Consider the following 25,746-nt stretch of genomic DNA (forward strand, 5'->3'; position numbering starts at 1 on the left):
TGCAATATTACTGAGATTAGAACTCTACTAGTACTTCCTTTCTTATGGTCTTTATATTACCATTAAATGTTGATCCCACAAAATCAAGACAAACAATTAAAACCAACACAAGTTAAGACAAATAGAGAGCAGAAAGAGTAGGAAAGCAGACATACATTCATTAATCCTCACCAAACCCTAATGTTATTAGAGGAGAGAGAAAGAGAGAGAAGCGTTTTAGCGATTTTAAATCGTCTGTAGCTGGGAGAAGGAGATTCTGATAATTGATCCGCCTAGAGAAGTCGCGTGCTTGCACACCAATGCTTCCGCAGCTTCCTCCTCACTCTCAAACTGTACCAGAGCTTGCTTTTTCCCGTTCATCTCAAACACTTTCGTGTTCACTATTGCCCCGTGTTCTTGCACATGGTTCACCACTTCCTCCTCTGTCACGTCTTGAGGAAGTGTCGACAGGTGAATCATCTTTGTAGGGGAGCAGCAATAGCGGTAGTTCTTTGCAGCATTGCGGTTGAAGCGGTTCAGATTCGAGTTTACATAATCATGGGAGTCTGTGCCTGGTGTTATATTTGGATGCTTCGAGAAGTTTACTTCTAGCCGCTTACCAAACAGCATCGCTCCCTGCAAAGAAACACAAATTAACATTTCCATTATACATCTTCGTAACTCAGAACTTGTCTCAGTACAATATCAAATGCGCTTATATTGACAAAAAAAGGGCATAGACAAACCTTGAGGAAATGTACTGCAAGTTCAGCTTGGAAACCATCACCCATTTGGACAAGGGCGTGGTCAGGTTTGTTCCGAAGAAGCTTAATCCTTACAATGTTCCCGTAAAGAGAAAACAGATTGAATAGCTTATCCTCATCAACACTCTGAGACAAATGAAAACTGGTAAGCCCGGAAAATATTGTAAGAAAAAAACAAGTTGTCAAAAGCAGAAGGGGAAATGACCAACTTACATCCGCATTCAGATTGGAGACAAGCAATGTACACCTATCATTTGTGCCAGTTATACCCGGAGGCAAGCCTCCTCCAAAGGCAGCTGCAATTGCGGCTGTGTTTGCCATCTAGTATCAAAGTAATAGCACATAGATGAGACAATTATGCATATAATTGAATGAAATCACGAATAGACTAGAAGGTTCAATCAATTAAAGGGAGCTATTTAGAGAACATATGTGAGAGAAAAGTGATCATTGCGATATCTCGACCAAAAGTGTTGCTAAAACTGTGTATCAAGCTTAGCTTTACCCACCTGAGGATATGCCACTGAAAAAAAGAAATATATGAATTAGTAAAAAAGACCATATTATAGAAGAACAACACATAAATACTTTCATGTGATACATACCTCCTACATCACCATAACCGCCAGGCTGCAAGAGAAGAAAATCAGAACATTAAGACCACATAAAAGTATATAAAGCGTATGTATTTAATTAATAAAGCTATTCATACATGCGATGATCGGCCTTTTTGCTCTGCTGGCAGGTTTGGGTTTGTATAATCCCTATATAAAGGCAAAACAAATCAGTTTTATGAACACCAATATAATATCAGATTGCATAACCGCTGAGAAGATGGAAAGCCAGACTGAAGACATAATCCATACCTAGATCGATCATTGTTGTAATTTACTTGCAGCTCCTCAAGACTGAAGATGAAAGAATTAATCAATACTGGCAACACTAGAGCAAAAAATAGTACAGACTAACAAAGTAACAATAACAGTCACTAATAACATAAATAAGCAAACAGTGCATACTTTGAGAACTGAATATCCAACTGACAACACCCATCATATATGTTACGACCCTGCCACAAAGAAGATGACAAATATTATTTCAGTTATTAGAAAGGTAAGGCAGAACTAGAATTCTTTTGGGTAAAAAAGTTTATAAAAAGGTCTTGCAGACAAGCACCTGTAGAGCAGTTCTAGCAGAGGCAGCACACTGTTGTACCTGATACTGTATAAGAGCTTGAAAGCCTAAAGAGTCCACAAACAAGCTTAAAGTTAACAATCATCAAGCTACTAAATGGAAGTAAACAAAATTTTCAGAGAAATATTGTATCCCTACATAAAAGAGAGGCCAATAACACATGAAAAAAGACAAACTGTAACCAACTAGTAGAAAATCCAATCCAATATAAGAGCTAAACCGAATAGAAGAGAGAAAGATAGAGAGAAAAGAAACGCGGAGAAGCTGACCAGCAGACTTCTGGAAAGTGACGAGCTTCTCGACAAATCCATAAGGAGAAAAAACTTGATGCAGCACGTCAACAGTAATTGGATACAGCATGTGATGGATTGTGACTAAGAGAATACGATTCGGCTGTACATCATCCACCATCCCACAGCAAACCACCAGTCAGACAAAAGACGGAAAGAAGATAGAAAGAAAAGAAAAAAAGAAGAAGTGACGGTTAAGAACCACGAGGGAGATGTAAGCTCCTCATTTGACATAAATGAAACGACAAGACAAGATATATAACAAAACAAGCTTTGTCATGTAAAAATTAATGACGCTAACTAAATGAGGTAAAAATTTACAAACCTCATCTTCCCGTCCATGAATATTCTGCTCTATAGTTGTCAACTCTTGATGAGAAGAGAACTGGACATACACATTCCTACCTCTAAAAATGCAAAGAAACGTCAGAAAATAAAGACAGGAGAAAAGAACTGTGATTGAGTGGTGACAAAACAAACCTTATAGTTGGCTGCACATTAGTAAAAAACTGAAGGGCACTGACTGCGGAAGGAACATCTTGCATTTGGAGAAGAGCCTTTCAAAAAAAAGGAATCTCCCATTAAGCCATAAGTTTCCTCATTAGAGAGATAGCACAAGAAAGAAGAGAAACCTGATTCTTAGCCCTGAGCATGACAAGCTTAGTTATAACCCCAAATGGTTGAAAAAGCTGAAGCAAATCATTCTGATGAAACAAACAAGTTATTACTTGGGTACAAACCAAATGAAGGGTTAAAATACAATAAAGAGAGGAAGAAGAGGGGTTTAAATATCTTTACTTCAGAAATCTCATGACCAACATTACGAACATGAATGACTTTGGAAGATTCAGCCATTTTTCAAAAGACGACCTGTAAAAAAAATTCAACCAAGACAAACCCCATTTAGATTTAGAGTAGGATACAATCAATCAATCAATCAATTTGTTTCCCGCTCACGAAATAAAAATCAATACTAATTCGTTTCCAATTTTACAACACAAAGTGGGGAGAGATTCAGAAAAAAAGACTCCAATCAAAACAGAAACATCAATTAGAGAAAATACACAACATTGGAAGGAATCGATGAGAGTAATCGAATCAAAGCCAAGAAAACATGAAAAAAAGTATATCCAAATCGGCTAAGGGGAACAACACATACTGAGAGAGAGAGACAGAGGAAGAGAGAGAGAGAGAAGAGTTGGCTCGCCTGAGAGAGAGAGAGGAGAGAGAGAGAGAGAGAGAAATAGAGAGTGTAGATCGAAGGAAGGGAAGGGAAGGGGGGCTCGAGATTGAGAGAGAGAGAGAGAGAGAGGGGTGTCTCGTCGTCCGTCTCGTCGTCAATGCTTTCTCGTTGAGCTTCCTTTAACCCTATCTTTCTATCTATCTACTAATTTTTTCTTTATACTATCGACTTTTTTTTTTCGTGCCTCTTGTCTCTTTCGGCCAAATCCTTTTTTTTTTTTAAAAAAACAAAAAAATCAGTTCAAACGAGCCAATTAGGATGAAAATTGTCTACAAACAAAATATGATGCAGAGACACACGCGTTTGGCATGCTAAAGAATCCGCTCGTTCATTAGCATAACGAGAAACATAAATCAAAGAGAAAGAAAAAAACTCCTCCCTGTCGATCCGAATATCGTCTAAATATGTTGCAAAAGCTGGCCAATCAGTTGGGGAAGACACCATCTTCACCAAGTCGGAGCAGTCGGTAAGAAAAGCCACATCTCGGAAGTCATGTCCAATCATACATCGCATCGCCCAGATGAAGGCTTCAACTTCTGCATGTAACGGGGATAAACTTCGCCGGAAATTTGTCGCTCCAAGCACTAGGAGCGATCCTTCTGATGAAATACAACACCATCCTGCAACGGCAAAAACATCTGTCGCTTTCCAAGAGCCGTCAACATAACATCTTTGTCCCATAAAAATTTTAGGTAGAGATAAACCCCTTCTATACCCAGGTGTTAGACCCATAGTAGTGGAGGGAAACTCCTCCCCCTCGACATCTACCTGAGCCTCCTGCCAGGACAAAGTCTCACCCTCCGCCACCCGGACAACCTCATCAGGGCGTTCAGCCTGGTTTTCAAAAACACGGGCGTTTCGAGCTTTCCAAATATACCACATCATCCAAGGAAAAACCTGAACCTGTGAACCCGGACTTATGGGATCTAGAAAATGATCAACATTAGCATATACAGAGTTCTTCGGAAAGAGTTGCGGCCCCACTGGTAGATGAGCTAAAGCCCAGGCTTGTCGGGCCGGCGGGCATAGAAAGATGGCATGATTTATATCCTCCTCCTCCATCCCGCACCGTGTACAAACGACATCACAACTCAATTCCTGACGACGCAAATTAGTCGATACAGAAATACAACCCGATAAAACTTACCACATAAAATGTTATAGTTTTGGTGGACATTTTACTTGCCAAACCCTAGCAAGAAGGGGAGTCATTGCTGGACCAGATCCGAATGCCTGAAAAGGACCTTGGACATCCAAACGTTCCGTCTCATATCCAGATTTTACCTTATATTTCCCAGTTTTAGTAAAGTGCCATCCTATATAATCTGCCTTGGAACAGCTGCTTAGAGGAATTGCCTCTATCAGGGCGACATCCACAGGATCAAAATGCTGAGTAAGCAGATCTTTTCGCCAAGAATTCGTTCGTCGATCAATCAAATCAGGTAACCGGAGATTTGGGTCCTTAAAAGGACCGTTACTTAAGGCTGGTCTCGAGAATTGAGTTGGAACCCAGGGATCAGACCATATCAAAATGGAGGTCCCTGAGCCAACCCGTATAATTAGCCGTTTTTTCACCAGAGAGCGAGCAGATACGATACTCCTCCACCCATACGAGGGTGAATAAGACCGTATTGGATCCATAGGATCGGAGTTCCGATAATACCTACTTCTAAAAACACTTGCAAACAGTGAGTCTGGACAATCTACTAATCGCTATAACTGCTTAGCCAGCAAAGCCGTGTTAAAATCATCAACACTCTTGAAACCCAATCCACCCAACTGCTTGCTACAACAAAGCCTCTCCCAAGCGATCCAATGCATACCCCCTGCCTAACAATTCGTACTCCACCAGAAGTTTGCCACTGCACTAGTCAGTTTAGATGTGATAGTCTTGGGAAGACGATAACAAGATATCACAAAAGTCGGGACAGCCGTCGCGTCAGACTTAATCATCACCTCTTTCCCCCCTTTTGAGAGTAACCTCGCTGACCAGCCGGTCGTCCGACTCTGCAGACGATCCCGTACAAAGGAAAAAACCTTCGTTTTGGACCCCCCCCAAACTCTCAGGGATTCCCAAATAAGAACCTATACTGCCCTGATTGGTTATTCCTAGGACCCCCTGAATTTCCGTCTTTGCCATATCATATACCATGTGACCAAACTGAACCGAAGATTTTGCAAAATTAATTTGCTGCCCCGAGACCGCCTCATACTGTTTTAGAATATCCAAAACGACCCCACATTGTTCCTTATCAACCTTACAGAAAAACAGACTGTCATCCGCAATTAACAAGTGAGTGATTGGCGGGCACTTGTTTGCCACCGAAATACCCGTAATCCGCTTATCGGCCTCTGCCTTCCGAATATTTGCAATAAGGACCTCCGTACATAAAATAAATAAGTATGGTGATAGCGGATCGCCCTGTCTCAATCCCCTTTCCGGAACTATCAAACCATTTGGTTGACCATTGAGAAGAACCCTATACTCCACCGAAGAGACACAAAACATAAGCCAGGAAATCCATCGTTCCGCAAAACCCATTTTTCGTAGTAAAGCCTCTAAAAAACCCCACTCAACTCTATCATACGCCTTACTCATATCCGGCTTAATTGCCATAAACTTTCCTCTACAAGACTTATTCGTCCGCAACCCGTGAAACATCTCCTGAGCAATCGATATATTGTCCGAGATCAAACAACTCGGAACAAAGGCCGATTGTGTCTCCGAAATTAGACCAGGTAAAAGCACCGTAAGGCGTTCACACAAGACTTTTGAGAGTATCTTGTACCCCACATTACACAAGCTAATAGAACGCAACTCTGTCATCCGTGTCGGTTTAGCCACCTTAGGGATAAGACAGAGGTGCGTTCGATTTAAACTCTTATCAAAAACACCCTCATCAAGAAACTGATTGACCATAGAAACTAGGTCCGCTTTAACAACCGTCCATGCCTTCTGAAAGAACAAAGCAGTCATCCCATCCGGCCCTGGAGCTTTATCCGGGTGCATCATAAATAAAGCCCGTCTCACCTCTGCTTCTGTAGCCGGGGCTGTTAACTGTTCATTATCCGCTTCTGAAATTATCGTGTTGACCTCACGTAATACTTCCTCAAAATTATCAGGATTAATTGTAGTGAACAGTTCCTCAAAATACGAGACAGCCGTATCACAAATATCCGCATCATCCGTAGACCAAACCTCATGCTTATTATAAAGCCCAACAATATGATTACGAGCCAGACGCTGCTTAGTTTGTGCCTGAAAATACTTTGTATTTTTACCCCCCACCCGCATCCAACGATTCCTACTCTTTTGATACCAATGAATTTCCTCATCCCGGTATGCCTCGCGCAACTGGGAATGTAAGTCCAAAATTAACTCTGGAGCAGATGTATCATCAGCCTGAGCCACCTCCAGCTGCCGTTTTAGATCCTCAATCAAAACCCTACCATATTGGGCCTACGTTTTACGCCAACGAGAGATCGCCCGCCTACAATTCACGATTTTGTCCCTGAACCTTGGTGATCCGTGATCCCGGTCAGCAGCCCAACCAGACGAGATCACCTCCATTAAACCCGTCTTACCAATCCAACAACGATCAAACATAAAAATCTGCCTTCTCCGCGGCCTCTTCGCTCCTACACTAGTCACGAGAGGCATATGATCAGATGCGATCATCGGCAAATATTCAGTCACCGTGTCCGGGAATAAATCATGCCAATCCTCATTACCTAAAGCCCTATCCAATCGACACCGGATATGCTTCTTATCTCGCCAACCCCTCCAGGAGAGACAATCACCCAGATATGGGAATTCCAGAAAACCACAATCCCAAATCTTGCTGTTAAAATCGAGAAAGGAAGAAGCGGGGCGTAACCTCCCTCCACGTTTTTCATGATTACCAGTTAATTCATTAAAACCCCCAATTATAAACCAAGGTGTAGACCGAGTAGTACTTATCCTTGTCAACCGTTCCCAAACCAAGTCTCGGTTCTTGGGAACAGGATCACCACAGACAAAAGTCAAACGAATAACATGCCCCTTAAAACGTGCTTCAACATCAATTAATCTATTTGTCTCCATTAGAATTGAAACATTAAAAGTATCTTTATTATAAAATAAAGCCAAACCACCACTACAACTAACAGGTTCCACTGTTGTCAAATTATTATAGCCAAAATGGCCTACAAATTTTTCCAAAAAAGAAAAAGACTGTTTGGTTTCCATAAGAAATAAAAAATCTGGCCTATGTTTATTCCAAAGATCCCTAAGATTCCCTATAGAGGCCTTATTACCAAGCCCTTGACAATTCCAACTCAAGATATTCATTTATAAACTCTCGATTATAGTGGTTGCTCGCCACTAAATCCCGCCTTCTCCACTCCATGAATCGACGAGTTAACGTTAGCTTCCAACAGTTTCAATAATCTGATGCACAGCCCCAAAAATAAGACACTCCGACCAATGATTAACCAGTAAACTACCACATAGACAAACCATTTCATTGTCGGGGTCAAAACCCTAGAAAGGCCTTTACCATCGCCATCGCCACTAGAGAACCAAAAGTTGTCTTTCTCAAAAAGAGGCAAAATCCCAAATCTTTCCTTGATACATTCCCATAACTTATCCGATTTGCAAATATGCAACCGATGAGCCATTCTTAAATAAGAAATAGAAGTGGAACAACCTATTATGGCACCCTTTCCCTCCTGATTAAATAATAAAATAATTTTCAACCTAAGACTATTGAGAAAGTCATACTTCCAACCAATATAAGCCAAACACGGGAGAAAACTAACAGCAACATAAAAGCCGAAACGCAAAACAAGTGGGAACAAAGGAGAAAAAAATCCCCCGAGCCAAAAAAGAGTAAGCAAGGTTTTATTAAGTCTGAGGTAATACAACCACAAATACATCCAACAGAAAGAAACAACAACAAACGGATATGAGAACCAAACGGAACAAATCCCGTGACCTTGATAATGGTCGGGTGAATGAATTTATACACAACCCCGTGAGACAGGAACAAATCGGCCCTTAACTCCACATTCACATACGGATCCCGAATCCTTACCAAATGATCACACCAAGCAGAAAAACCCGATCTGCAATCCCAACTTAAGTCGCATAGCAATCCAAAGAATGAAACTAGGGGAACCTGTAGATCCCCATTACCCATAATCAGAATTCCCGTAATCAAATCCAATCTACACCAAGTAATCCAAATTAATCCCGAACAAACAGGGCCATAATCAAAGACGAAAGCACCCAGATCCGATTGAACCTTCAGATCGAGACCTTCCCCCATTACACCCAACCACAAATCAAGAGAAAGATCCAGTGAAAAAGACCAATTCTCCAGAAAAAGAAACCCGAAATCCAAAGGAATCCATCTCAAATCCAAAACAAACCGACACTTAAAATCAGAACCTACAAAGGAGAATCTCGAGTCAAGATCTACCGCCATAAACCAAAGAACAGAACCCGATCAGAAACCTACGATGCCCAACGCCATCGTGAGAGAGAGGTTCTCATCCTAGGGTTTAGAAGTTATTCCATGCCAAACCCTTTTTATTATTGTTATTATTATTTTTTTCCAATAAATAACCTTCACACTTTTTACTTGTAATACTCTTCTCAAATTAATAAAGGTAGATGTTAAAAAAAAACACTTTGAGAAGGGTTAGTTCTCCTAATTTTTTTTTTGTTTTTAAAAATTCAGCTTTTTTTTTAGAATTAATTTTCTTTTACACTATTTACTTTAGCTGAATAACTACATTTTTTATTTTGATTTTTTAATATTTAAAAATTTTCTTTATTTTTTTCCCAAAAAAATCCGTGCATAATATACCAGATCATTTTAAACACAAACTATTTTATACTAGAATATGTTTATGATATAAAATTAAAAATTTATGAAAAAGAAGCAAAAAAAACAGAAACTTTAGAAAATAAAACATAAAACTCTTATGAACTTTTGTTACATGACATATCATTAAAAAAATTTGTGAAACTTAACATTTATTTATATTTTAGAGGGTTCAAAGGTAAAATTACAAACACAATCACAATCTAGAGAATATGCACTAACTAACCATCAAAATAATTTTTTAGCATAAATTTATCTAAGAATGAAGGAGATATTTATTTACTTTTTTTTGGATTTGGTATATTTATAAATTGTGTAAATATAATGTCTAAATCCAATTGAGTGTAGCAACTATGAAAACTAGACTTTATACACTCTAAATATTTTCTTTATTACTTTTCATTTTACACAATGTAGTGATGTACTATAAGATATATGCGCAAACACATTTTTAACATAAATGTTTGTTTTCCTAAATAGGTTTATGCTTTTAATTGAATGTTTTTTGTTTGTTTTTTTAGTGTATGGACAACTTTGTTACTTCATTTTAATGTGTAAATATATATTTAATTCATCATTTATTTTACCTTTTTATGTCTTATAAGTCAAAGATGTTACATGAATTTTCCTTCTAATTAAGTTGATGCAAACAAAAAAGGACAGTAATGTCTCCTCGTTGGCAGAATTAGTTCTATGTTCCCCGGGATAATCTGGACTAAGAGAAACGTGCTCATATTCCAAGAGACATACGTATGGAGTTGAATCACACACGTATGGAGTTGACTAATTAACTCACAATCAACAGTTACAGTTTCTACGAGAATGGATTCACCGGAGAAAAGAGAACTACATAGAGGTAATAATACATCATACATCATACAAACAAACAAATGGAAGAGATATATAAATGAGCATACAACTGTTGAGACACACATGTTGTCTACTCTTTGGAACCTCTTTTGCTCATGTGATTACATGAGGAGTTCAGTGGCTTCCTCTTCCCATTTTACGTCTTTAATCCAGTTTTCTTGTGTGTATTCTATGAAAATTTCTTTACCACTTGTGAAATCTAACGGAAAGCTTCTTCAGCTTTGGACACTCTTCTTCAACCATGAAGATAGTAGGACGTTCCAATATATGCTTTCAACTCAGGTAAGCTCTCTAGTTTCCCAAATGGTACGATAATACCTACCTGCCCTTCTGTAGCTTCTTCTTCCTTGATTATATATACTCTAGTTGCCTTGAGGAACCAACTTCGAGATCAATAAGGTTTGGAACAAACAGCCAAGTCAAATCCTTTAGATCATTGTCACAATATATTGATTTGCTTTGAACTCATCGGGACAAACAGAAAGCGTTAAAGGGACCTTAAAGTAATCAAAACCCATTTCAGAAAATTTAACTAATATAACAAACAATAGAGAAAAATGATTTTGGCATTCATGTATACAGCCACTTTTGCTGTGAGTACATATTTCCTTGGATCAAACTAACAGATAGCATAAATTTAAATACCAATTTCTCAACTCAAGCAAACGGCATGTCACACTAGGCATCGAGACACCCAATGTGACTTCTGACCGTAACATAAATCAGTCAGAAGGTCTGCGTATAGTAAACAGTGAAAAGAGAGTAAGATAACGTTTACCATTTGATCCTCATTCGATTCTTCTCTATCACCATTGGTCGTTGCAAAGCTGAAATCAACTGGACTCCTAAACTTTGCCAAGTAAGGGCAACCGCGAGTGAGGAAACTCCACACGACTTGTGAGATGTCTGTGACACAACTCAGAATCTGCCTAGACTTTTCTTTGATGTCTCTGTGTGAATTTGGGGTTTCAAGCATAAGACATTTGGTGCATTTGTATGTAGTTTCTACAGATGATTCCATCGAAAACTTCAAGGCCAGATCTAGCAAGGATTCTCCAGCATTTTTCCAGAAACTTGTGGCAGATATAGCAAAAGAAGGTTCTGCCGAAAAGAGATGGTGAGAAGCACAAGCAAGGAAGAAAGAGTAGGCTGCACTTATCCTGCTCATCTCAAAAGCCTTCCCCATGTCGATTTCAGAATCAACGGAACGGATTTTGTAGGCAGTAGCCAGAGTAATGTAAGCATTCAAAGCAACGTGGTGACACGGATGTAACCGCAGATGATGAGGCTGGGATGAATCTGCTTTGATTTGGATGCCGTGATGCAGCACACTTTCGATCTTTTCACAACATGTTTTGCGATTTATGTCGTCTGATAGAAAATCATCTATGGCTCCTTGGATATGATCAGACATCTTTCCCGCTGCTTCATCTTTGTTTGTGGTTCCATGAAAGTGACTAACAGTTGTTATTTCAGGCTCCAACGCAAGTACCCCCTGGATGAATGCATCATATAGATTAGCTATCTTAAGAACCCTTATTAAACTAACTTCCAACTACATGAGATGTTTAACTCAACTCAGTCATGCAACATCAAGACCAAAGAGATAGTCAAATTGCTGGCAAATCTATCCAAACATATTAATAAGCTGAAACTTTGTTAAAAGAGTTATTTTCCCAACATGTTTCTGATTAATACCTCTAAAATAGAGTCCACATAAGCTGGAGGTGATGCCACACAACGTCCACAGTTACACATAAACCGATATTTCGACCACAAATCTGACTGCCTCAATCCCTAATGATAAAGAAAGGAATACAATTTTAGGAAGATAAACAATCTACCAATCTAGAGAGTGATGATATCTAAAGGAACAAACCGTGGGTTGAAGAAGGTCCATATACGATACAGTGATCTCTTCACCATCCTTGATCTTCTTGATACTTCTAACAATCACCTTTGGTCCATACCCCACTGTTCTTCCCTGCAAAATACTAAACATTAAAATGGAGATACATCCAAAGACATTTCAAGTGACGAGTCTCATGAAACTAGTACCAACTTGTTCTTGCAAAGAGCAAAAAGCCTTGGATTCGAAGTTGGATGATGTTTCTGTGTTGGTGATGATGTGAGGAATGGTTTTAGCAAAGGCAAGACCATCTTGATACGACGTCGTTATGGTGTTAACGAAACGGTAGCAAGAGTTTGGAGAGCAGCTATGGTTAATCCAAGAGAATCTTGAATCATAAAGAGCGATTCCAAGAGCAAGTCCTGTGCTATCTTGCACCTCAACGGCGTTTGTTAGCACAGAGCATATGGCTGCTTCTTCCAGCTCTGTGTTTTCCCGGTTAGACCTCAGAAAGGTGGCTATGAAACTGGCGGCGTTTTGGATAGCGACGGAGAGGGAAGGATCAGACATGATACGGTGGTGATTTGTGAGGAGGCCATTAAGACGGTGCGGCGACGAGGAAGTGACGACGACGGTGGAATTGAGGAGACGAAGAGCTGTACGGATGTCGGAGGGGAGAATTGGGGATATCTCCGGCGGGGATTGTGGGGAATCGATGGGAGAATCGGTGAGGGAGCATGCGGCGGAGCAGTAGTGAGGGTGAGGCGGAGCTTGGGGGAGAAGGGAGAAACAGGAAGAGCAGTGAGAGGAGAGGAAGGAATCGTAGAGAGAGGAAGCGAGAGGAGAGAGTGGCGGGATCAAATCTGTACCGATGTCGATGTCCTCCGCCGCGAGTATCTCCATCTCCGCCTATTGGGTTAGCTGTAAATATGTGATTAGCTTCCTTTGGTTAACTTAGCCGGTTTAGTATATGTTTTAGCATACTTGTATAGAACACAAGAATTGTATAGCTATTTTGGGTTAACTGAATGAGGAAAATATCTTTAACAAACTTCTTTTCTCTCATTCTCTTTTGTTTGTAATATGGTCTCAGAGCCATCAAAGCTCAGATCCACCTCAAATTTTTGATCATTTCTCTTCGTTAAGCTTATTTTTCTTCGTTTCTGAGCTTATCTCGTGCTCTATGGTGATTGTATCTCGTGCGAATTAAAAAATGGGTAAAACGAAATCTCAATCGAGCTCCAATGTTCGAAGATCACAAAGGTTAAACTTCGATGTTGATGATTCTGCTCCGATCACTCTCCCAGTAGCCGATCCTCAGGTTTCCGGGCTTTCGCGAGCTGTCACATCGCCAATCTTTGCTGATCCATCTCACTCTCCGTTCCATCTACACAGCGCAAATCATCCAGGTTTGAATATCATTTCTCTTCGTTTGGATGAAACGAACTATGATGACTGGAGTTTTGCGATGCGTATTTCTCTTGATGCTAAGAATAAGATAAAATTTGTTGATGGAAGCTTGCCTAGGCCTTTGATTACAGATCCTAACTTTGATTTGTGGTCTAGATGCAATAGCATGGTTAAGTCGTGGTTATTGAACTCTGTTTCTCCTTAGATCTATCGTAGTATCTTGTGTATGAATGATGCTACAAATATTTGGAAAGATCTCTATGGTCGTTACCATATGACTAATCTCCCACGCACTTTTAATCTGACTCAAGAGATCCAAGACCTTCGTCAAGGTCTATGTCGTTATCTGAGTATTATACTCGTCTCAAAACTCTCTGTGATCAGTTGGATGGTTCAGAGGAACCAGATGATCCTTGTGTTTGTGGGAAAGGTGCTCGTCTGCAACAAAAGGCAGAGAAAGCCAAAACGGAGAAATTCTTGGCTGGTCTGAATGAATCTTATGCGATTGTACGCAGACAAATCATTGCAAAGAAGGTGTTACCTCCTCTGGTAGAGGTATACCATATCCTGGATCAAGACGACAGCTAGAAAGGGTTCACCATTCCCACTACTCCCACAGCTTTTCAAGTCTCACAAGTTGCACCTCAGATGGTTTCTTCTTCACCACTCTCCTGAGGTGTGATGTATGTTCAAAATGGTCCAAACAAAGGACGTCTGATATGCTCTTTTTGCAATCGTGTGGGACACATTGTTGATCGGTGTTACAGAAAACATGGTTTTCCTCCTGGCTTCACTCCAAAAGGGAAATTCAATGAGAAGTTTCAGAAACCTTCAATAGTTGCAGCTTAAGTCTCTTTATCTCCAGGTATGGATAAGACTTCAACTAACATGGAGAACTTGATTGGAAATCTTTCTCCTGATCAGCTGCAGAATATCATTGCTCTCTTTAGCTCTCAGCTACAATCTACATCTTCTGGAGCTGTTCTTGCTGCTATTGCGAGTACTTCTCAGACTCCACAAACGCCACTTGATCACCCTGGTATCTCATTCTCTACTCACACATACTCTTTTATTGGTATTCTGGCTGCTTCGAAACATACATTGTCCACAGACACATGGGTGATTGATTTTGGTGCAACTCACCATGTGTCTCATGACAGAAATAGTTTTGTTTCTTTGGATACTTCTGTGGAAAGTTTTGTGAACATGCCAACATGACAACATGTTAAGATCAGTGGAGTGGGAATGATTCGTCTAAATAAAGATTTACTCCTCATGAATGTCTTGTTTATCCCAGAATTCAGATTGAGTCTTATCAGTATCAGTTCTTTGACTTCAGATCTTGGTTCTCGGGTGATTTTTGACACTTCTTGTTGCGAAATACAGGATCCTACCAAGGGGGTGATGATTGGTAAAGGTCGTCGCATTGGCAAGCTCTATGTGCTTGATACAGAAGCTTCTTTAGTGAATGCAGTGGTGGATATTGGTACTGGCAGAAGAGACTTGGTCACCCTTCTTACTCACGATTGGATGTGATTTCTGAAACTTTGGGAACTACAGGACACAAGAATAAGAAGCCTGCTTATTGTCATGTATGTCACTTGGCAAAGTAGAAGAAATTATCTTTTATATCAGAAAACAACATTTGTAGCTCAACTTTTGAGTTGTTACACATTGATGTTTGGGGGACCCTTTCAGTGGAAACAGTTGAAGGTTATAAATATTTTTTGACCATTGTTGATGATCATTCTAGAGAAACGTGGATTTATTTGCTTAAGGCTAAAAGTGATGTTCTTACTGTCTTCCGTGCTTTCATCAACCAAGTTAAGAATCAATATAATGCTAAAGTGAAGTCGGTTAGATCAGATAATGCTAAAGAGTTAGCTTTCACTCAGTTCTATCAGTCACGAGGCATTGTTTCTTATCATTCTTGTCCAGAGACACCTGAACAGAATTCAGTAGTCGAGCGTAAACATCAGCATATTCTAAACGTTGCTCGATCTCTCCTCTTCCAATCAAATATTCCTCTGCAATATTGGGGAGACTGTGTTCTGACAGCAGTATTTTGATCAACCGTACACCATCATAGTTGCTCTCGAATAAAAACCCCTTATGAGCTGCGCTCACGGGTAAGCAACCAGATTATTCTCGCATCAGATCTTTTGGTTGCCTGTGTTATGCTTCAACGTCTCCGAAACAAAGACATAAGTTTGAGCCTCGATCAAGAGCATGTGTGTTTTTGGGATATCCTGCAGGTTTTAAAGGGTACAAAGTAATGGATTTGCAGAGTCATGTGGTTTATATATCCAGGCATGTTGAGTTCCATGAAGGTGTTTTTCCTTTGACAGATTCTCAGAAGAAGATTGTTCCTCTCAACGATCTCACACCAACGGATTCTTTGTCTTCTGGTAATCCTATTTCCATTCCTCAAAATTCTGATTCCATTTCTTCTCCTCCACTACAAATTTCTCCACAAAGGGTTCAAAAACCTCCTGCTCATTTGAGCGATTATCATTGTTACTCTCTTGACAATGATGTCTCTCATCCTATTTCCTCCTTTTTATCCTATTCAAACATTTCTCCTTCATATTTGGCTTATATCAATAATATTACCAAAATTCCTATTCCCTCTTCATATAAAGAGGCAAAGGCATCCAAGGAATGGTGTGAGGCTGTTGATAAGGAGATTGGAGCCATGGAGAGGACCAATACTTGGGATGTAACTAGTCTTCCACCTGGTAATAAAGTTGTTGGCTGCAAATGGGTTTTTACCTTGAAGTTTTATGCAGATGGAACTCTAGAGAGAGATAAAGCCAGGTTGGTGTCTAAGGGTTACACACAAAAGGAGAGTTTGGATTATAATGAAACATTTTCACCGGTTGCAACGATGGTTATTGTGAAAATGTTACTCAAGATTTCTGCTTCTAAACAGTGGTTTCTACATCAACTTGACATTTCTAATGCTTTCTTGAATGGTGATCTTGGTGAAGATATATATATATATATATATGTGACTTCCAGAAGGGTATGATGATATTAAGGGGGACACTTTGCCCAAGAATGCTGTTTGTAGGTTGAAGAAATCCATTTATGGTCTCAAACAAGCTTCTCGGCAATGGTTCTTGAAGTTTTCTACTTCTCTTATGTCCTTGGGTTTTGCAAAGTGTCACAGAGATCACACTTTGTTTGTTAAAAGTTTTGGAGATGATTTCATTGTTGTATTGGTTTACGTTGACGACATAGTTATTGCTAGTACCACAGAATCAGGTGCAACTCAGTTAATTGCAGCTTTGAAGCAGAGTTTTAAGCTACGGGAGCTTGGTCCTTTGAAGTATTTCTTGGGTCTTGAAATTGCTCGAAACTCTACTGGCATATCCATTTGTCAACGCAAATATGCTCTTGAGCTTCTGACTTCTTCTGGCATGTTAGCTTGCAAAGATGTTCAGACACCCATGGTACCAAACCTACACCTTTCTAGGACCTCTGGTACGATTTTGAATGATAAGGAGATGTATCGCAGTCTTGTAGGTCGGTTGATGTATCTCACCATCACTCGTCCAGACATCACATTTGCTGTGAATAAGTTGTGTCAATTCTCCTCTGCTCCTCGCACATCTCATCTGACAGCAGCTTATCAAGTTCTTCAATACATTAAAGGGACTGTTGGACAAGGACTTTTCTATTATGCAGAAACAGACCTCTCATTGAAAGCATTTGCAGAGTCTGATTATGCTTCTTGTCCAGATAGATGCCGCTCAACCACTGGTTTTACAATGTTTCTTGGCTCGTCACTCATTTCCTGGCGTTCTAAGAAGCAACATACTATTTCTCGCTCTTCTGCGGAAGCTGAGTATCGAGCTCTTGCTTTAGCTTCCTGCGAGATGATGTGGATCACTACTTTACTTCGTGAGTTGCGAGTTGGTACTTCCTCTGTTCTGATTCTCTTCTCTGATAGTACTGCAGCTATCTACATTGCTACAAATCCAGTTTTTCACGAAAGAACAAAACATATTGAGGTGGATTGTCATATTGTTCGGGAGAAGCTGGATCGAGGGCTTATCAAAATGCTTCATGTTCGGACTGAAGATCAAGTGGCTGACATTTTGACTAAACCTCTCTTCCTTCCTCAATTTGAACATCTCAAGTCCAAGATGAGTCTTCATAACATATTTGCCTCATCTTGAGGGGGACTATTGGGTTAGTTGTAAATATGTGATTAGCTTCCTTTGGTTAAGTTAGCCGGTTTAGTATATGTTTTAGCATACTTGTATATAACACAAGAATTGTACAACTATTTTGGGTTAATTGAATGAGGAAAATAGCTTTAACAAACTTCTTCTCTCTCATTCTCTCTCGTTTGTAATACCGCCGTATATCACCCGTTTGATATTTGCCGGTTTTACGCTGTTTGTTACGACGTCGTTGAGGTGAGAGAAGTCTTTGTAGTTTCTGTTAACGCAGATTCAGAATGCATTTACAATGAATTTCTCTTCGGTTTATTATTGTCAAGTACTTACTAGGGAGATATAACTCAGATTTAGGGAGATATAAGTGTAGAACTTCTTTTTCCGGGAAAAATAGAAATCGAATTTTTTTCCGAAGGATATCTAGATCGAGGTCGAACTTCGGGATTTATCTAGTTAGATATGATAGTTTTCAGGCTAGAATAGTAGGATTCTTCAAGGCAAGTCTAAATATTAGTGTGGGGAGTATTTGCAGAGATATAATGTTTTAGGCAAAAAAATTTCAAAGGCATCTGTGCCCGCACTCACTTCTGCAAAACCAGGTCCTAGTTATACTCAAGTTGTATATATTCGCCAATTTGGTTAACGGTTTCACGAGGAGTTTGCCTCTCAAATATGGAAAAATGGCTGATACCATTATTACCATATATGAATTAGATTGACTATATATCACAAAGGATTTGTTCATAGATGAATAAGGTTTCATGGTTTCTCATATTTATTGCTTCACTTGCAAAGAATTCTCAATACGTTGAACGAGTTGGTTCGCTGGCAACGCACCCTCCTGCCAGAACACCAAAAGCAAACATGTCATGGAAAGTTATAAATGTTAACTAAAACAAAACAACTCTTTTCTACTCTGGTTGGTGTTGAAGAACTTACGAAACGGTCCCAGAGTTTTCCATCTTTGAATAAGATGAATGTGGGTAAAGCCTCAATCTGGTATTTGTTAGCAAGACTTGGGTACTTCTCAGTATCAATTTTGACAACTGCAATCTTATCTTTCAGAGTTTCACTCACTTCATTAAGTATAGGTACCATAAGCTGACATGGACCACACCTGCAAAAACAAAAACAAAAACACAACTCTGCAACCATATGAAAACCAAACATGAAACTTAGACATATTGATATGTTAACAAATTGCAACGGAACATAACTTACCATGTAGCATAGAAGTCTACAAGTAAAGGTTTGTCAGAGTTCTGCAACAAATCATCGAAAGAGTTGAAAGTTTGCTTCTTTGCTCTAACCTGCATCAAACCATCGCGCCACAAAGTTGGTCAATATGAACACTCTTACACAAAAACAGATGAACAAGCAATTTTAGCCATACTTGTACTAGAATTAGAAGTAAACAACATTTACATCAGAACAATCCACTAACAGATCAAACACTTTCACAATGCTCATTGTCTAATTACAAATACTGATTCTTCCTTAAGATTACACAGAACATCTAACTAACAGCATGAAGCTATTCATTCAAAATGTGTTGGAACCAAGTCTCTAATGTTGTATATATTTCTGACTAATACAACATTAAATCAAAGTGTTAACACTCTCCTTCTTTGTTTCAATTGGAATCAGTCTCAGTGTTACATTATGTAAACTAAACATTACTGATTCTACCATTAGATATAAAACAATGTATAATATGAAAAATACACAAACACCATAAAGCTAGTGCTGGGTCATGGTTAAATCTTAAGAAACCAAGACATGAAGAACAAAATTGAATTCGTTCCAAAAAGCACAGGACAGTTCTACAAGGAAATAGAAAGATAGATTCATCAAATCGAGTGAATGAAGAGCTCACAGCGAGTGAAGGGAAGCGATTCGACGACGACGACGACGGTGATTGAACACTCTTGAACCGGCGAATCTGAGCAGGTAAGCGCAGATATGAGAGCGAAGATAGCGTCGATGAAGGTGAAACGGAGTTAGAAGGTTCCGTTGAGAAACGAGGAGAGGCAAAGGCGGTGGGGAGAGAAATCGCCATTGAAAAAGAAGCTTCGGTGAAATTAATAAGTTAGAGAAATTGTGACATTTTCGATTTGGATAACAAATCCGATTTGTAAGGAGAAAGTCAGAACACGACGAGACAGATATATAATTTAGGGGTTCAGTTAACCGGTCGGCTAAATAGGACTGACCCGATCAGTTTGCGGTTTGATCCGAAAAACTGATCGGTTAATTTTTTTTGTTCACTCTATTAGACTGACCTGATGATCAGTTTATTTGTCTTTGATTTGAAAAACTGAACGGTTAATTGTTTTGTTCTCTAATAAGAGTGAACTGATAAGTTTGCCGTTTGAACACTGCGTTTACAGGCGGTTATAGCTCTCAGTGGTTAGTACCAATCATAAAAGCCGTTTTATACCGTTTTGGACCGCTCAAAATTATTGGATTTCAAAAACACTCTTTCCCACAAGCGTTTGCGGTTGTGAGTGGCTCAAAAAATGAAAGAAATAAAAGAAAATCAACAAATTAAAATATATACTATCAAGTCCTTGTACCGTCTTCGTCTACGTTCGACTATGATACCACTTGTAATGCCCGATCGCCACTTCTTAGTAGACCCATGTCCACTTGTCTAAAACCACAACAAATTTCTTCTCTTCGTCAACGAAGTAACTCGCAATTAGAACCTAAAAAGGCAGCGAGAAAGCTCACATTCACTGCCAAGCAGAACTTGCTGCTCCAGGACACTGTGTTGGACTCAATCTTATTCGTAATCCATATCTCTCTTTGTTGTGTATCCCAGCGCTTAATCCACACGACAAGTTGCTCTTCTCTAACACTAGATAGAGCCATAACATGTTTATGAAGACACTGAAACGGGAGAGGGATATGTGGCGCAAACCTCTCTCTTGTGAAATCAAAACACAATAAGAGTACAGTACATGCTTCTAACCGGTCTGAAGCAATCTAGTACGTATTACCCATTGAGAGAGAGTGAGAGACACCAAGATCGTGATCAAACAATACTCTTAAATACCATTTTAGAGAGATATATATATCAAGAACCCTCCACGAAATAGAGTTAAAGTTGTAGTCAAAAAGAAAAGGAAAATTGAAAGCAACTATTAACTATATCTCAAGATTTTGTAGTTGCGGCAAGATTTGCTGATCTTCTCATATCTGAGAGCATATGACATATTCTCTCTATGGTCATTATGTATGGTGATCCACCGGGTTTGCCCTCGATACAGGTTCCAAACTACGAGCCTAGTCTTGTCTTTCATAACACATAACAATAAACCGTTGCAACAAAAGATTTGATTTAAACCGTCTAAGCGAATAACTTGACCTTCATGCTTTATATGTGATTCAACGTTGTTGTGAAGATTGACACTTAACATAGAGACCCTAAATTTCATCACCATGACCACGATAAACTCCTTTTTGTTTGTTGATGCTATCTTTGCTTGACCAAAGTGCTTCTCTGAAAAGCTCAAATCTTTGGATAAAGTGTTTCATGTTGTGCAAGTTAATTGAACTCTTCTAAGAGATGTCACTGAAACCCTATATAGGATCTCCGTCACCAGATTCTTTGGGAGCAGAGCCAAACTTGAGGGTATGCATTTGAAACATTGCAATAGGCCCCAACTATAAGAGAGAGATAACTATAGAATCCAATTGTAATTACTTGTAATTATGTGTATCCTAATTACTTCTGTCAATCACCTATATATATTGTAAAGTCCTAATGGAATAATATCAAGCATTCACTTCTATATGGTATCAGAACACACACGATACCTAAAACCCTAATTTTTTTTTTCACGACCGCCTCCTCTCTTCTTCTTCTTCTTCTTCCCTGCGCCTCTCTCTCTCTCTCTCTTCCTTGATCATGTCTGCTCTCACTGGTCGCTGCTTCTGAGACCATTTTTGTCTCCAACTCTCCTGTCTTGCTGACTCTCAACATGCCGAATGTGACGAAGCTCACGTCGACCAACTTTCTGATGTGGAGCCGCTAAGTTCTTACCCTCCTCGACGGGTACGATCTTGCTCCGTACGTTACAGGATCTGGCTCCGTTCCTCCTGAGACGGTCACCGTTAATGGTTTTGTCAAAAAAAATGACGCATATACACTCTCGAAGCGCCAAGATCGTTTGATCTACAACGCCATCCTTGGTGTTATATCGCTTTCTGTCCAGCCCCTTCTCTCGAAGGCAATAACGGCTGCTGACATCTGGAGCACTCTATCCTCTACCTATGCCAACCCGAGTCATGACCATGTTCAACAACTCCGTGCACAGCTGAAGCACTGGACGAAGGGGACAAAGACGATTGATGAGTTTTATCAAGGTTTCACGACTCGTTTTGATCAACTGGCTCATCTCGGTAAACCGGTGGAACATGAGTCTCAGATTGAGTTCATTCTCGAAGGCCTCCCTGATGACTACAAGACAGTGGTTGATCAGATCGAGGGTCGTGAAAACTTCCCATCGTTGAAGGAGGTATATGAGAAAATCCTTAACTTCGAGTCCAAGCTTGCTGCCAAAGCCGTTGTTGCTTCATCTCTTCCTGTCACTGCTCATGCTGTCTCCTCTCGCCACAACAACAACAACAATAACAACAACAGCTACCGCAATACTGGACACCACAACAACCGCCAAAGCAACAACCACAACAACTGGAATCAGCATCAGTCCAACCGCTCACAATACACTCCACGTCTGAACCAAGGTAAGTGTCAGATTTGTGGGATTCATGGACATAGTGCCCGTCGCTGCTCTCAATTCCAGCTCCAAGGTCTCCCGTCTGGCTCCACCAATTCCTCTGTCTCCGCATATCCACCATGGCAGCCGCGTGCACATATGGCGATGGCTCAACCTTACAATGCGGGGAATTGGCTATTGTACAGTGGTGCTACACACCATCTCACTTCGGATCTGAACAATTTAGCATTGCATCAGCCCTACTTTGGTGGTGAGGAAGTAACCATTGCTGATGGTTCTGGTTTACCGATCACACACACTGGTTCTGCTTTACTCCCTGCACCATCTCGTTCTCTTCTTTTGAAAGATGTCTTAGATGTTCCTGATGTTAAAAAGAATCTTATTTCTGTATATCGGCTGTGTAATGCCAATGATGTCACAGTGGAATTTTCTCCTAATGCTTTTCAGGTGAAGGATCTCAACACGGGGTCCGATTACTCCAAGGACGGGCAAAGAATGAGACATATGAGTGGCCAGTCATGGTACCGTTTGCGACGTCCATGTTTGCTTCTCCTACTCCAAAGACCGACATCACTTCTTGGCACTTGAGACTTGGCCATCCCTCCTCTTCTATTTTACAACCATTTATTCACAAATTTTCTTTACCTGTTTCTTCTTCATCACAAAAACAATTGTTTTGTTCTCGTTGTTCCATCAATAAAAGTCACAAACTACCATTTTCCTCAAACACAATTATCTCTCACAATCCTCTTGAATACTTATATTTGGATGTTTGGACTTCTCCAATTGTTTCTGTTGATAACTATAAGTATTACTTGGTTACCGTTGATCATTACACCCGCCCTTGTGGAGAACAAGTTTAAAAGCAAAGTTGGTACGCTATATTCTGACAATGGTGGCGAGTTCATTGCGCTGCGTTCGTTTCTTGCAGAACGTAGTATCATACATCTGACGACACCATCGCATACACCAGAACATAATGGTGTTTCTGAACGGAAACACCGCCACGTTGTTGAGACTGGCCTCACCTTGCTCACCATCGCTTCTATGCCATTGGGTTATTGGACATATGCCTTTGCTACGACTGTGTATCTCATTAACCGGATGCTAACACAGGTGTTAGGCAATGAGTCTCCATATGTGAAGTTATTGGATCAACCTCCCAACTATGGCAAGCTTCGAATCTTTGGCTGCTTGTGTTTTCCATGGCTTCAACCATACACGGCTCACAAGCTTGAACCTCGCTCCATCCCATGTGTTTTTCTTGGCTACTCACTAACCCAGAGTGCGTATCTTTGCTTGGATAACGCAACTGGCCAGATTTACACATCACGCCATGTTCGGTTTGAGGAGACTCAATATCCTTTTGCCTCTTCTCGATCATCTCCGGTGTCCTCTACTTCTCATGAAGTCGTACCCAATATGCTTCCCACTACCATACCGTTACAGACTCGGTCACTCACGTCTCCGTCAATCACACCCCTGTGTTCTGTTCCTCACCCCGTCACGCCACCGTCTTTCTCTTCACCATCACCAGCTCCGGTACTGTCTTCACTGCCTGTCTCCACGTCCTGTGCAACGCTTCCCTCACCATCACCGACTCCGCAATCAACACCACGAGAGCCCATAAGCCCCGCCTCTCCTACATCATCGTCATCTCCCTCACGTCACTCGTCATCACCGAACTCTCCACCAACTCCACCATCACCAACAGCTCATCCGACAACACCACCATCACCGACTCCTCACCCCACACCATCCCCATCTCCCTCACCTTCCCCACCACCCTTACCACTAAACACTCATCCCATGCAAACAAGAGCCAAAAACCATATTACTAAACCCAACACAAAAGTTTCACTCACTGCCACAACCACCAAACCTCGACCTCACATACCAACAACGGCAGCGGAGGCGTTGCGGGATCCTCACTGGCGAGAAGCTATGTGTGATGAGATTAATGCTCAGACACGCAATTGTACCGCAGAACTGGTTCCTCCACATCCATCACAGAACATTATTGGCTGTAAGTGGATATTCACTCTTAAATATAAAGCTAATGGTGAGCTTGACAGGTATAAAGCACGACTTGTTGCGAAAGGATACAAACAACAGTATGAACATGATTATACCGAAAAATTCAGTCCGGTGATCAAATCCACTACCGTTCGTGCAGTTCTTCATGTCGTTGTAACTAAAGGCTGGTGTTTAAGGGAAATCGATGTGAATAATGCTTTTCTACAAGGCTCTTTATCCGATGAAGTCTATGTCACGCAACCTCCTGGTTTTGTGGATCGAGATCGTCCACATTATGTTTGTAGACTTCACAAGGCTCTATGGTCTTAAGCAAGCTCCGCGAGCATGATATCAGGAACTTCACTCTTATCTTCTTACCCTTGGGTTTGTCAACTCTATTGCGGACACTTTGCTCTTTACTTTACATCGACATGGAACTACTATGTATGTCTTGGTGTATGTTGATGATATGCTGATTATAGGGAGTCACGGGGATCAGGTCTCTCAATTCATTTCACACCTTGGGGCCCGTTTCTCCCGCAAGGATCTCGGAGAAATGTCCTATTTCCTCGGCTTAGAAGTAACCCGTACGTCGAAAGGACTTTATCTTATGCAAAAGAAATACATTGTTGACCTCCTAATCAAGACCAACATGTTACACTCCCGTCCGGTGACAGTACCAATGGCGTCCTCTCCGCCGTTAACTATCACATCCGGCACTCCACTTGCCAACCCAAGTGAGTATCAGACTGTGATCGGTAGTCTCCAATACCTCTCCTTCACGAGACCAGACATAGCCTACGCGGTCAATCGCCTGTCACAGTTCATGCACAGTCCCACCAACCTACATTGGCAGGCTGCGAAACGCATCCTTCGGTACCTCGCCGGTACACCCTCACATGGCATCTTTTATCCGCTCCGATTCACCGACCATCTTACATGCGTACTCTGACGCTGACTGCTCTCGTAATCTTGACAATTGTGTTTCTACTAATGCATATATTCTCTATCTTGGTGGGAATCCCATTTCGTGGTCCTCCAAGAAACAGCGGAGTGTTGCTCGGTCGTTAACTGAAGCGGAGTATCGGGCGGTAGCAAACACTGCAGCGGAGCTGAGTTGGGTCTATACTCTACTGTCGGAACTTGGTATCACTCTCACCTCTCCTCCGGTAATATATTGTGACAATGTTGGGGCGACTTACCTCTCTGCCGATCCTGTTTTCCATTCTCGCATGAAACATATAGCCATCTATTTCCATTTTGTTCGAGAATATGTCGAGGCTGGTGCTCTTCGGGTTTCTCATGTCTCTACCCTTGATCAACTTGCGG

The 25,746-nt window shown here is 40.7% G+C and overlaps 4 protein-coding genes and 1 pseudogene across 9 annotated transcripts; all 5 read right to left on the reverse strand.

Annotated features, from left to right (window-relative positions):
• Positions 1–38: 38 nt before the first annotated feature.
• Positions 39–3,664, reverse strand: LOC104757912 (polypyrimidine tract-binding protein homolog 3). Of its 3 annotated transcripts, XM_087506595.1 has the most exons (15): positions 3,387–3,601; positions 3,026–3,097; positions 2,860–2,931; positions 2,708–2,784; positions 2,553–2,634; positions 2,207–2,330; positions 1,920–1,984; positions 1,763–1,812; positions 1,610–1,651; positions 1,456–1,507; positions 1,349–1,373; positions 1,253–1,266; positions 957–1,064; positions 726–869; positions 39–615 (listed from the first exon to the last, which is right to left on the reverse strand). In XM_087506595.1, exons 2-15 carry the CDS (start codon positions 3,080–3,082, stop codon positions 226–228), a joined length of 1,302 nt encoding a protein of 433 aa, XP_087362721.1. In that variant the 5' UTR covers positions 3,083–3,097; positions 3,387–3,601; the 3' UTR covers positions 39–225. The 3 variants fall into 3 exon arrangements, 1 of the variants encoding a protein (XP_087362721.1); XR_015594031.1 differs by lacking the exon at positions 1,253–1,266 and having other exon boundaries at positions 1,345–1,373; positions 3,435–3,664; XR_015594032.1 differs by lacking the exon at positions 1,253–1,266 and having other exon boundaries at positions 1,345–1,373; positions 3,387–3,636.
• Positions 3,665–3,710: 46 nt separating this feature from the next.
• LOC147947584 (uncharacterized) lies at positions 3,711–5,111 on the reverse strand. The gene is made up of 2 exons (XM_087507353.1): positions 4,653–5,111; positions 3,711–4,568 (listed from the first exon to the last, which is right to left on the reverse strand). The coding sequence occupies exons 1-2, from the start codon at positions 5,109–5,111 to the stop codon at positions 3,711–3,713; spliced, it is 1,317 nt and encodes a 438-aa protein (XP_087363479.1).
• A 4,964-nt stretch (positions 5,112–10,075) lies between these two features.
• LOC104777527 (protein SET DOMAIN GROUP 41) lies at positions 10,076–13,071 on the reverse strand. 4 transcript variants are annotated; one of them, XM_010501802.3, is made up of 5 exons: positions 12,273–13,071; positions 12,090–12,194; positions 11,909–12,007; positions 10,989–11,705; positions 10,076–10,593 (listed from the first exon to the last, which is right to left on the reverse strand). In XM_010501802.3, exons 1-5 carry the CDS (start codon positions 12,960–12,962, stop codon positions 10,573–10,575), a joined length of 1,632 nt encoding a protein of 543 aa, XP_010500104.2. In that variant the 5' UTR covers positions 12,963–13,071; the 3' UTR covers positions 10,076–10,572. The 4 variants fall into 4 exon arrangements, with proteins under 4 accessions (XP_010500104.2, XP_087362703.1, XP_019099384.2 ...); XM_087506577.1 differs by having other exon boundaries at positions 12,269–13,067; XM_019243839.2 differs by lacking the exon at positions 10,076–10,593 and having other exon boundaries at positions 10,759–11,705.
• Positions 13,072–18,262: 5,191 nt separating this feature from the next.
• On the reverse strand, positions 18,263–19,962 carry LOC104777529 (thioredoxin Y2, chloroplastic-like). Its single transcript, XM_010501803.3, has 4 exons — positions 19,533–19,962; positions 18,878–18,966; positions 18,596–18,773; positions 18,263–18,497 (listed from the first exon to the last, which is right to left on the reverse strand). The coding sequence occupies exons 1-4, from the start codon at positions 19,713–19,715 to the stop codon at positions 18,432–18,434; spliced, it is 516 nt and encodes a 171-aa protein (XP_010500105.1). The 5' UTR covers positions 19,716–19,962; the 3' UTR covers positions 18,263–18,431.
• Positions 19,963–20,338: 376 nt separating this feature from the next.
• LOC147947585 (putative F-box protein At3g24580 pseudogene) lies at positions 20,339–21,102 on the reverse strand (annotated as a pseudogene).
• Positions 21,103–25,746: the final 4,644 nt, after the last annotated feature.

Source organism: Camelina sativa, chromosome 3, assembly GCF_030686135.1.
Source record: "Camelina sativa cultivar CO46 ecotype springtype chromosome 3, ASM3068613v1".
Lineage (NCBI taxonomy): Eukaryota > Viridiplantae > Streptophyta > Magnoliopsida > Brassicales > Brassicaceae > Camelina > Camelina sativa.